The 13,533-nt window shown below is 40.9% G+C and overlaps 1 protein-coding gene across 7 annotated transcripts in view; it reads left to right on the top strand.

The window, feature by feature from the left end:
• CSMD3 (CUB and Sushi multiple domains 3) overlaps positions 1-13,533 on the top strand; it is a 1,888,113-nt gene that overhangs the window by 1,786,210 nt on the left and 88,370 nt on the right. For all 7 annotated transcript variants that reach the window (XM_077271102.1, XM_077271099.1, XM_077271098.1 and 4 more), the window contains 3 exons: positions 5,329-5,505; positions 7,206-7,385; positions 7,832-8,005. In XM_077271102.1, the coding sequence (XP_077127217.1) occupies positions 5,329-5,505; positions 7,206-7,385; positions 7,832-8,005 (531 nt within the window). The remainder of the gene's footprint in view (positions 1-5,328; positions 5,506-7,205; positions 7,386-7,831; positions 8,006-13,533) is intronic.

Raw genomic sequence — 13,533 nt, 5'->3', positions numbered from 1 at the left:
CCAGGTCAGGCTTAACTTGCAGCTGCACCAATCACTCATCTGTCTGCTCTTTTATCCCAGTCCACAGATCCTGTGCAGTGTGGGATCTGACCCCCAAACAAATCAGTTTCAGAAACATCTGTTGTTGTTTACCCTTGACTGTGCTCAAATTCTTGGTGCAGGCTTTACTGTGTGTGGCGGATGAGGTGGTGGAGGAAGTGGGGAAAGTTTTCTCCTGTGTTTGTGTTTATTACATTTGACTATGAGGTTAGTAATGGGAGTGTCTTATAGATGAATCTCCATTACTAACCTGTGGGCTTGATGTCAGCGGCTATAAAACAGCTCACATAAACCCCACAACTATTATTCCACTTGCCACCAGACCAGGGAAAATGGGAAGAGACAGGTGAAGTGCTAGAATTGGCACATTTTATTGATGCGCCTTCTCTGGGGCAGCTGCGGGTAGCTATTTTCAGGCTGGGAAAGGTCAATGTCCATGGCCCCATCACATCTGGCTACCAAATATGGGGAGGGGACCCAACACTGTTTTTTTAGATTATTTATTTAAATAATTAAAAAAATGGCATGGAACCCACTATTTTTGTTAACCAGCCAAGATAAAGCTGAATGTTGGAAGCTGAAGCCCACAGCTGTCGGTCTTGCCTGCGCTGGTTATCAAAGATAGATGAGACATCACTTTTTATATGTATACATATATAAATATATACAGTGTGCTGGCCTATCACAGCCATGCCAATACTTGACATGGCTGTGATTGAGCTGGAAGTGCCCACACAATAAAGCTTGTTGATTGACTGTGCTGCAGCCTTCCAACAAGCTTTGTTCAGGATGCTGAACCTGAAAAGTAAAAAGGACTTTGAGGAGAAGTCTGTGTTGGGGATCCGTGCACGAATACTAGGTGTCCGGTATGGACATCGAACTTTACTGTTCGAGTTAGGCCATCCCTATATATAATATATAGGTAATATATAACATATTTGTAGATTTGTTTCCTTATTTCCTTATGGTCACAATTTGCCTTTTTCTTTTACTTTAACCAGTAGAACTAGGCTTAGATTAAATTGTAATATATAGGTCCAACTACATTTCTGATCATTAGCTAGTATAATGCATATCCATAAGCTACAATGACAAATATAATTGTCCTTTAATTTCACATTCTTAGCTGTGGTGACAAAGTGCTCAATTTATTGAAGTGTAAAATGGTTTGTGAATAATAACTCACATAATGGACTTAGTATTCATATCACTGTAAAGAATAGATGAATGTTTAACTTCACAAGAGGATAGGAAATGCATTCAGTGGGTGGCATTTATGGCAGTTTGTCTTATTTTATAATATCTATTTGAAATGTAACTTTTTAGTGTTAGTTAATTGGTATTTGTGGATTTTTATGGTAAAGAGATAATTGTGAGATGTATCAAAACTGGTGCAGGGGGATAATGGAGAATTCTTATATAGAAACTAATCAAGTCTCTCAAAAATCAGTGCTGGACCTTTGTTATAAGTGCCACTTTTAGTAAATTCTTGCTATTATCTCTCTTAATAATGCCCAATTTTGTACTGAGCACCAGTTTTCTCATCTTCCCATCAATATGAAGGGTCTAAAAGTGCCGGAGGCACGTCACCAATATCTCATGGATTCGGTTCCTTAGTAGGTTACCTAAGCAAGGCTAAAAGATCCAATCCAGATCACTAGAGAACATTCAAATGCATTTGAATGGGCTTGAATTTTACTCAAATTTTACAACATTCCACATCCACCAAAATGCTGATTTTTGTTTTTCGCTTTCTACCGGTTTCCGCAAAATGGTGGCCATTGGAATACATTTTTCTGAACAGGAGGAAAGCCATCAAATGGTTAAAAAATAAAATAAAATCCTTATACTCAAATAATCGTTCATCTCTCTAACTCCTCTGCTCCTAAATGTCAAACATCCAGTCCTCATTGCAACTTTTGATTCCCAGTTATGGCTTTCTATGAGAGTCTGGGGATATCAGCGCGACCGGCAAGCGTACAAAATGTGACTAGGATCAAATGGATGATGTTGAGTGGTAGAGAGGCCTGACAGATCCGCAGAGAGGTGAATATAATGATTTTTAAATTTTTTATATAATACATTTATTTGCTCTAGGGTCTGGGAAGAATCCATAGCATAATTAGGGACATTTCATTTAGAAAAGAACTTCCTAGGAAAACCTGTGCGAACCGGCCAGTTTGAAATTTGACTGATCTGCTCATCGCTACTTGTTACCTGTGGTATAAAGTTGGTGAACTGATTAATAGGGTTATCAAGTTTTAATAAATAAAGTTGGACTATCTTTTAAAGAGAATCTGTCAACAGGATTTGGCACCCAATATGCCTCTAATCAGTTATGACAGTTAGCAGTCTAAACTGCGACATATTCAAAATGATGATCTTTCTTTTGGCACTTAGGAAATCACGACAGTGCACTCACTCTTACACGTCCATTTAATTTAATTCTCTCCTGTCATCTATTAATTCTTCACCCCCATTATGTATTTTTTTTGCAATTTGAAAAATAGTCCTTGTTTATATCTTCAAAATTACTGCTAATTAGGGATGGGCGAACCCGAACTGTAAACGTCGGGACCGTACTGAATGCATAGTTTTCGGTCACATGGTCCCGAACACAGGTTTCCATTGGAAAAAGCCGAAGACTGCCGAGTGCAGTAAATACCGCCGGAAGGTAATGAGCAGCCCCGGAAGCAGATACAGCCGAGAGACAGCGGGACGGGAGGACGTGTCGCTGGACAGGTAAGTATAATTTTAAAGTTTATTATTAATTTTATCTTTTACAGCCCCTCCGCCCCATCCCATATCTGTAAAGTCCAAGTTCAGGGTTCGGACACAAGTTTGTGTCATCTCCGGTCCCGAACTCGAACTTTACAAAAAAACTCGGGCGAACCCGCCGGTTCACCCATCACTACTGCTAACTAAAGTTGATGTGAATTGATGCATATTACCCAGTCCTATGACCAGGTCAATAATATCTGGCTGCAAGCTCAGAGAATTGCATCTGTTGGTCTTCTTTTGATTAGCTGGCTTGCCATTACATTGCATGTCTGTCACACTGCATCTATGATGTCTCAATATTCTGACTAATCAAAAGCAATGTTAGAGATGCTGTGAAGTAGGAAGTGGTTCTCGGGGTTCCTGTCTAGCAGCCAGAAATGACTGACCTGGATGCTGGACTTTGTTTTGCGAAATTATTTGCACAAACTATACTGCTACACCACATAAAGACAAGTATATGCATCATATAAATGGGATCACCACACCGATAATTTAAATACAAAATGTGACAATTTTTATTTAAACAACACCACACAAAAACTGTGATTTAAAAGCAATTAAAAAACTCCCATAGACAAAAAGGGAGGTAAGGGTCCATACAATACATGAGTTAAATGCTCAAGAAAAACATTGCATAGTCTATATTAAATATCAAATATGTGAATACAAACAAATGTGACCACATACAAAATTAATTAAGAGGAACCTTTTATGAGTTGGGTGTGCCTCAATTCTCCATGCCAAATGTTCTACTCCAATCAGGCACAGGAATTTATTTCTGGGTTTAAATAATCCTGGCATTTTTCATGAGTTGTTTAAGTGGGCATATTGCTTGTCCTGACTCCTCTACAGCTCTGCTTTGAAAAAAAACAAAAAACGGGTGACTTTTCAAAGCTTTTACGTAAAAACCTTGATGAATCGGACCTTACACCTTTAACTATTATTTTTATTTCCCTTTTTAAATTTGTACATAGCAAAAACCATAAATGATACCAAGCATCTGTAGCATGAAGTAGATACAGATATCTGCCATGAATAACCTCTTTGCGTAGACCATGTTAGTGTATGTGAATGTAATAGAATGTCTTCTGCTTTGGATCTGCTTTCCTTAACAAAATGAAGTTCTTGTAGGAACAAAAGGTGCTGAGGTCGATTGTTGATCCCAGCCATCAGACCTATAGACCATTCCAATAAATATCTGTGGTTCAAATAAACTATTTTAAGAATCTCTGCTAAAATGAGTAGTCCACCATTAATCTAAGGTTCGCACATACCTTCAAAAGCCATTCTTTTGTTTTGGTGACAACTATTTCTTCCACCACCTCTACACCTTCATACACACGCATGCAAATGTTCGGAATCTGCATGCGTTTTTGTGTATACCTCCAGCAGTGTCTTATCTCCCCTGAAAACAAATGTATTTGGCACTGAGCCTTAACATGCTGATCTTTTAATCTTCAGGATCAATTCTTTTGACATAAGAGGAAAGTTTGCATGTCCCCATACTCATAAAGAAGTTGGCCAGTTCTGCCTTAATCTCAGTATTCGGATGACTTTTCTCTAATATATATATGTATCGTAATAATAAAACAATTTTGGAAAGACGATAATTAGAGAATTATCTATGGAAAACAGAAATCTGAGACCAGGAAAAAAAATGGACAAAAGCGAGTATTTTCGTATGGGAATTTATAGACTCAGACACGAAGACAAGAAATTGACCAGTTTATACTCTTAACCATCTGTAAAAAAAAGAATATCATCTAATAAGAGGACAGAGGCAGAGAACATGACTATGATATAAACTTTGGGCAATTACCCATACATCAATTTCCTTTACAATTCCCCCGTGTTTTCCCCTAATTAGGTAAATTAGACATTTTAATATCTCTTTAATTTTAGCCAACCCATTAAATATTGTATCTTTCCAATTACCTTTCATTCACACAAATTACTTAGGAAGCTTTAAATATTTTCCCCCATTATTATTCAAATAATTCTTTTTAACAATTAGGTTCTGGGCCATTAAGTTTCCGGGAACTGTTTAGATAAAATGTGCTGAGGTGTCGTTAAGAAATCTGAAACATTTCCGTCTTCATACTCCTCATCCATTTTACATCCTAACGATGCCCCAGCTTTTCTCTGTGTAATTGAGCTTGGAAAAGATTCATACAAGGAGCTGAATGCATTATGTATGCTTATTCACACATTGTCTACCAAGTTGTCAATAGCAGGAAAGACAGCTAGATATCTCAATGTAGTAGTAGTATAAATGGCTGGCAGTGACTGCCGTGGCATCTGCAAAAAAGATTCAGTGTCAATGTAGGCAATGATGATAAATACAGTATGTGCCATGTAATTAAAGTTTTCTACCAAATAATTAGGATTTTTTTCAGGTTGTATTTATTTAAATATTTATTTTAGATATTTTTCACTTTATTCACATATTATCAATATCAAGTGTTTGTTATTATTTCTTTATGTGTTCTTTGTTTTACTTTATCTTAGCCGTTCAATGTGGAAATCCTGGAACCACGGCAAATGGAAGAGTGTTTCGAGTTGATGGAACAACTTTCTCCAGCTCAGTCATATACTCGTGCGTGGACGGCTATATTCTTTCTGGATCTAACATTAGACAATGTACAGTCAATGGCACATGGTCAGGGGCACTACCCAACTGCACAAGTAAGTATGTTGGTGTAAAATTATTTACAAAAAATTGAACAAAAAAATTGAAATCGTATGAAAATTGTAGAGTTGAGTGAATTTGTTCAGGTTCCTTCTTTGTTCTTCCCTCTTTGCCTGTTTGTTGGGTTCTCCATGCATGTGCTGTGACTGTGACACAGCTGTGACACATGCAGTTGCGGGGCCGATCAGCTGATAAAAAGTTATCCATTTACCTACTAAGAAGTTTCCATAGTCCTTTAGTTAGCTGAATGATCTGCAAAAATGTTACAAATAATTCAGAGCTCCTGGTTCTGGTGGCTTTTTTTTTTGCTCTCTTCTCTCAATGGTAGAGATAGCAGCAACAAGGGGTGATGCACAGATTTCATAGTGAGGAGAGGGGAGAAAGTATAGACAGTCTCAAGGTAGGCAGAGACAACAGCACATAGAACAGAAGGAAAGCTTAGGCTTTGGTCACACTTGCATGTGCAATGCAAGAGACTCGCGCGAGTCTCTCGGCATCAATTCCCGGCACTGCCGCCAGCACTCGGGACCAGAGCATGCGGCTGCATGTATTTCTATGCAGCCCCACACTCCGGTCCCGGGTGCCAGCGGACGTGCCGGGTATTGATGCCGAGAGACTTGCGCGAGTTTCTCACATTGCACACACAAGTGTGATACCGGCCTTAGGAAGAGTTCAGGATAGAAGCTGTGGTGAAGATATTTGAACTAATGAACATAAATGCACACAGACCTCACCTTCAGCCTGTATTACTGAGAGAGGCAATTCCATACAATAAGTATCTGAAATTTAAATTAAGCTGCAAACTGCTTATCAGCAGGTCTGAAAATGAATGGAAGACTCAATTGTGTTAACTTTTTTTAACTAATATAAACTACTGCAATGTATAAATATTTTTTTTCCCTGTAAAATACGTCTATAGCATTTATATATCCTAGCTCTTATTTTATCTATGTCTTGCTAAAAAGATTTATTTTTATTTTGCTAGATAAGTTATGCAATATAATAAGTTTGCTCCGTTACATTAGATGAGCACTTACTGCGCGAATAATTGACAATTAAAAAGCAATTTTAATGAACCTTATAAAAAAAATGAATGACCACATATGTACAATAAAAGTTTTCAACACCAGAAAATATAGGAATACAAGGATTTCATATTTTCTTTTCCGTAAAGGTCTTTAGCTTGCAGTTGCTCCAAGTAAGAAGACTTCTGATGTTTTGTGGGTCAGCTACATAATACAATCATATTGTATGCATGTGCATTAACAAACAGGTAGACTTTGAGGGTCTAATTTTAAGGCATTGTTCAGAACTGCCTATTTTCAGTCCATGTGAAAAATGAATAGCACGCAGACCATTGTAAGTGGGTTAGATCAGATACGCATTTTTTTCACTAGTGCATGCAGTTTTTTTTCCTTGTGGAATCTGGTCATATGGTTATAGTCATGCAAACATTCGGATAAATGGAAAATCATTTGATTTATGGGGATGAAAATGGAAGGTTATTTGTCACAACCGTCATCTGAGGCCAGCAAAAACAGTACTATCACAAAGAAATTACAACCTGCCAACTTGTCATGCAAACAGACCACTTTACAAGATGGGTCTAAAGAGTTTTCTATATAAGAAAAAAAAGATGTAATTTTACTACCAGATCAGTTGGATAAATATTAATGCCTTGACATCTCGCACACAGTAATCAGCTGTGGAGATCCTGGTGTCTCAGCCAATGGAATCAGATATGGAGAAGATTACATTGTGGGACAGAATGTTACATATATTTGTCAACCTGGATTTACGATGGATCCCAAGAGCTCAATTACACGTCAATGTACAAGCAATGGGACTTGGAGTGGAGTTATCCCACTTTGTAAAGGTAATGCTTTATCGTTAGAAGTACAAATTTCAATTTTTAGAGATGGTCTGAATCAATTGACAGAACCAGGTCTAGTGGTCACATCAGTAATCAGTGACCGTCAGATGGAAGTCTTGAGAACTGCCTACGATCAACCGGCATCCATGGCTCTTCTTGTGATAAGCCAGCCTGGTGTGACATCATAAATGTATCACAGAGAAATGATGACATCATGCCAGGCTATCTAATCAAAGGAGGAGCCGTGGAAGCTCTCAGGTAAAAGGTGGTTCATAGGGGTCTCATATGACAGCAACAGATTGCCAACATGGCCACTATGTATATAGTGGAAAAACATCATTCAGGACATAGCTTAGAGATTGAATGGTCACCTATTTCTCATTAGGTCTCAGGCTAGGTCTCATTAATCAAAACATTTCAATGTATGGTTTGTCTTTGATGTTTTGCAGCTGTCACTTGCCCATATCCTCCTCAACTTTCTAATGGAAAACTTGAAGGAACAAATTTTGATTGGGGTTTCAGTATCAGCTATGCCTGCTTTCCAGGTTATGAACTGTCCTTCCCTGCAGTGCTGACCTGCGTTGGCAATGGCACCTGGAGTGGAGAAGTTCCGCAGTGTTTACGTGAGTAATATTCTAAGTGTTTATGGACTTCATTTTTTTTCCTAAAGATCACATTATGAAATGTGATCTTCACAAAGTGTACTTAACGTCTACTGAGGCTTGAAAAACTGCTTGAAATTAACTTTTAATTTTTAGACTAAATTCAATGTGTTTTCTTTTTTATTTATTTGGTTTACATTATTCCTTCTGGAAGCTACAATTCAGTACAAAGCTGGTGGTTAGCTGACGAGGGAAGTTTGACTGTGCTCTGATGGTGCGAACAAAAAAATGTTTCCATTACTATTGTAAAGTTGTGTGGGGTACGTTTGACAAAATTTTGCCTGAGACAAAAGTGCATTACGATCATGTAAAAAATTAAATTCTGCTCCTGATTTATTTTTTGTTTGTTTTTAGTGTGTTTATTTGGGAGGTAATAAATGAGCTGCCAATAAAGTTCTCTAGGCCAGTATAATTACGGTGATACCAAATTTGAATATATTTTTATATTGTATATATCTTTTTTAATTGATTTGTTAAAATATGAAAAAAAAAGTTTGTGCTGCTATTTTCTGCGAGCCATACAAATTATTTTTCCATTAATGGAGCTTTAACATCGGGTGTTTGTCGCGCTGTCATGTGCTTGACAGTGCTGCAAATACTGCATCTGATTGGTGATAAAATCATTACCGCTAGTCAGACAGCCATGGTTCCCACGCTGTCAAATGACAGAGTGAGCCCGCAGCTATGATCAGAGGTAAAAAGTTTACTTCCGGTCACTGGTATCGGCTGATGGGACTACTGCTCCCATCAGACAAAGCCTGCTGCCACTATTAGCAGCGAGAGCAGGTGAGGCTGATGGGAGTATAATAAATAATTTAAAAAACTGGCTTGGGTTCCCTTGTATTTTTGATAACCAGCCAGGCAACCCTCAGCTGTCAGCATTAGCAAGGCTGGTTATCAGGTAAAGAGGGATACACACCCTGTTTTTTAATTATTTAAATAAATAATTTTAAAAAACAGCGTGGGGTCCCCCCCAATTTTGACAACCAGCCTAACTAAAGCAGACAGCTGGGGCTGGTATTCTCAGGCTGGTAAGTGGTCATGGATATTGCCTGTGTGATGGATCATTTCTTGCACAGCAAGATAATGTATTTATTTATATAATTTGTGGATTAATGGATAGAGACTTTTTTTGATTGCTTGTTTCATTTTGTTGAATTGCAGCGACCACAAAAATGTAATTTTGGCATTGCTGAATTTTTTTTGTTCATGATTTTTACTGCTCAGTGTAGTTATTTTTATTTTTTAACAGATCTGACTTTTCTGAACGTGGTGATACCACATGTGTATTGTTTTATTTTTTATTACTTACCTTTTTTAATGGGTGAAAAAAGGGGTGGTTTAAACTTTTATGATTTTTGATTTCCTTCATACTTTGTTAAACATTATTTTGGATTTTTCATTATTCTTAATAATCTTGTTAGACTTGAAGTTGTAATCATCTGATCACTTGTGCTGTATACAACATGGCCGCAGCATCACTGTATATATTAAAGAAATGTCCTTTGAAGCTCGGCCAGTGCCACTGCCAGTGTTTCAAAAGAGCTTCACAAAAACAAAAATATGGGCTTTACCAGACCCCCTGCTGTCAAAGCAACACATCAGGGACTCCTGATAACATCATGTAATGATATGCCCAAATTACAGGCCTCTGTTAAATGCCACTGTCAGAGATTGACAGAGACATTTAACAGGTTAAGAATCATATGGTAAACTCCGCTCCATCCATAACTGTTGGATTACCTTCCCTTAGCAAATTTTGGTGAGTTATTACGCTGCATATTTTTGAAAAAAACCTATTTTATCTATTTGGTGCAGAAATGGAGAAAAAAAAATGCAACATCAAAAATTCACCATAGCTCAACATGGGCCAGGTCCTGGCTGTAACATACAGTCATTACCTGCCAGGTATAGGGAGAGCTCACTCCATGAAAATTGTGAACATCTAAAAAAATATTTTTTTGACATTTTTTAATAAAAAAAGTTTTTAAATAGAACAGTTCCTTGAATCTAGAGCAGTAGCACACGAAGGCAGCACTCCAGTTTTTTCCAGCTTAGGCTCGGTTCACACGAGCATTTGTGAAATCGTCGGTTTTTACATCCAGAAAAAAGTGACTATTTTCTTCCATGTTTTCATCCCCATAACAGTTGTGTTTCCATTTTTTACATCCGTCTAGAATCCATAAGTAAATTTGCACATCCGTATGGCAACCATTTTTTACATGAAAATTTTAATAAATAATAAAGAACAAATAGAGTATCTTATCTTTCTAATTGTAATGTATCCATGAAAAACACATGACATACCGATCATAACATGTATGTGATCCATTTTTATGCACCCATTGACTTAAAATGGGCAAGGCTGATCCAAAGTATGAATCAGAGTAGTGTAAGCTGTGATTTCTTTTTTACACACAGACCATCAGGTCTGTGTGTAAAAACGTTTATGTGAACTACCTCTGTTAGGGCTAGCGGAACGCACTGATTAAATATAGATGTTTTTATTGGTGCGTTCACAGCCCGGGGTCCACCGTGCAGGAGGAACTTGCTGCTAGCAAATGACGGCACTATATGGCGGTTTAAGTGAACTCTGTTACTTCACAGAGTCGCATGGAAACAAGACGCTGTGCTCTGTTAACCCCACAGGAGTTCACAGCTAACTGCCGAGCTGAAGGCAGTCTGTGGTCACGCAAACATACAATCTCCTCACCGGAGGAGCCGGTATCCCAGGGGCTTATTTCAGCCGGGACCCTAAATCCACGCACACAATCTCCTCGCCGGAGGTGCCGGCATTCTAGGGGCTTATTTCAGCCGAGTCCCTGAACACACATAAATGTGACCACACTGGCACATGCACATAACAGATTTGATACTAGCGCATGGCCGTGCGGCCATGTGAGCCTTATATAGCTGCAGCAAGTAAAAGACCTTCCTAGAAGGACCAATGAGAGGCTGCCATACCTGAGCATGTGACCCTAGATCTCCACTGAGAGATCTTGCCCTGGGCATGCTCAGTGTGTGCAGAGCAGGACTTAGTCCTAGCACCTACAGGACCTTCCTGAAAGGACCAATGGACTTAGCTGCAGTGTCTGACCATGTGACCCTCGATCCCCACAGAGAGATCTTACTCAGGGCATGCTCAGAACGAGAAAAGCAGGACTTAGTCCCAGAAGCATCTGCTCGCCGCTGCCCAGCACTGACTTCAATGGCAGAAGCAGGAAAAGCAGCAGTAACTCTTTGTACAGAGTGGGACTGAGCAAGATGCTGGGACCGACGTCTCCGCTGAGCAGGCTCCACTGTGGCAGAAGAAGAATGGGAGACCGCAGCGGAGATGGCCCGAGATTCCCCCTGTGCAGAGGCAGGAACTCAACCCCTAACATTACCCCCCTCCTTGGGCCTCGCTACGTTCAAAGGCAGCAATGAGCTGCAGAGCCCAAATGTGCTCAACAGGCTCCCAGGATCTGTCCTCTGGACCATAACCCCTCCAATCCACCAAATAAAATTTTTTGCCACGTACCACCTTGCACCCCAAGATAGCGTTCACCTCGTAATCATCCGAAGATGAACCCGATGTCCCGGCAGATGACTCAGAAAACTGGGACATGTATACGGGCTTTAAGAGAGACACATGAAAGGTGTCAGTGATACCCAGGTGTGGAGGAAGGGCCAGACGGTAGACCACAGGGTTAACCTGTTCGAGGACCTTGAAGGGACCCAAGTAGCGAGGTGCAAACTTAGTGGACTCAACTCGCAGCCTGATGTTACGGGCGGAGAGCCACACTAAGTCGCCAGGAGCAAAGATCGGAGTGGGGCACCAATGTGCATCGGCGGAGGACCTCATTCTCTCCTTGGAGGCCCGGATGGCATCCTGAGTGCGGTCCCAAATGTCCTGTGCCTCCACATCCCAGTCTGCCACCCTGGAGTCGGTAGAAGACACGGGCATAGGCACAGGAACCCGCGGATGCTGACTGTAATTAAGAAGGAATGGAGTCTGACCAGTGGAGTCGGCTACGGCGTTGTTAAGCGCAAACTCCGCCCACGGTAGCAAGGATGCCCAGTCATCCTGCCTAGCAGAAACAAAATGTCGCAGATATGTGACCAGAGTCTGGTTGGCCCTCTCTACCAACCCATTCGTCTCGGGATGATATGCTGAAGAGAGATTCAACTCAATGCTGAGTAAATGACAAAGCTCTCTCCAGAACCGAGACGCAAACTGGGGACCCCGGTCACTGACAATTTTGTCCGGCATACCGTGTAGGCGGAAGACATGTTTAATAAACAACGCTGCCAGAGCCCGTGCAGAAGGTAGCTGTGGAAGAGGCACCAAATGCACCATTTTGGAAAAATGGTCGGTGATCACCCAAATAATGGTGCAGCCACGGGACTTGGGTAAGCCCACCACAAAGTCCATCCCGACCATCTCCCAGGGCCTGTCTGCCACCGGCATGGGATAAAGTAAGCCAGCTGGCTGTTGTCGAGGAGACTTATTTTTGGCGCAGGAGACAAACGCCTGAATATAGTCTCCGACGTCACGGGCCATATGCGGCCACCAGTACGTCCTCGCCAGAAGCTCAGATGTCCTTTTGGTCCCAAAGTGTCCACCCACCCTGGACGAGTGAGCCCAAGAGAGAACCTCCGGTCGCAAATTTTCTGGCACAAAAGTCTTACCCGGAGGCACAGACTCTAACGAAACCGGAGCCACGGTCCTCAGGCTCTCAGATGGGATAATAAGCCAAGGTTCCTCCTCCTCTGCTGATGACACTACAGAGCAAGAGAGAGCATCGGCACGAATGTTCTTCTCCCTGGAGAGAAAATGGAGGGTGAAATGGAACTGGGAGAAGAACAGGGACCATCTGGCCTGGCGAGAATTTAGCTGCTGGGCAGTCTGAATATAGACCAAGTTCTTGTGGTCGGTGAAAACTTGGAAGGGAAAATGAGCCTCCTCCAAGAGATGTCTCCACTCCGAGAAGGCCAACTTCATAGCTAGCAACTCCCTGTCCCTGATGGAATAATTCCTCTCTGCCGGTGTGAAGGTCTTAGAGAAAAAGAAGCAGGGATGCTTCCGACCTTGAGCATCCTTTTGGAATAGGACTGCTCCAGCACCGACAGACGAGGCATCCACCTCCATTATGAAAGGTTTATCTACATCAGGGCGATGTAGAATGGGAGCACTAGCAAAGTTGGACTTAATAGAGAGGAAGGCCTTGGAGACCTCTTCTGACCACAACTTGGGATTTGCTCCCTTTTTGGTGGGGGCAACCAAAGCAGCTACCAAAGTTGAGAAGTGGGGAATGAACTGGCGATAGTAATTAATGAACCCCATAAAGCAATGCACCGCTTTGAGAGAATGGGGTTCTTGCCAGTCCATCACAGCCTGTAGCTTGGCAGGATCCATAGCCAATCCTTGGGCCAAGATGATATAGCCCAGGAAAGGCAAAGACTCCTGCTCAAACACACACTTCTCCAACTTGGCATAGAGGGAATTT

The sequence above is a fragment of the Ranitomeya variabilis genome, chromosome 6, assembly GCF_051348905.1.
Source record: "Ranitomeya variabilis isolate aRanVar5 chromosome 6, aRanVar5.hap1, whole genome shotgun sequence".
NCBI lineage: Eukaryota > Metazoa > Chordata > Amphibia > Anura > Dendrobatidae > Ranitomeya > Ranitomeya variabilis.
The sequence above is the reverse complement of the archived record's forward strand: the minus strand, read 5'-3'. Positions and strand labels throughout refer to the sequence as shown.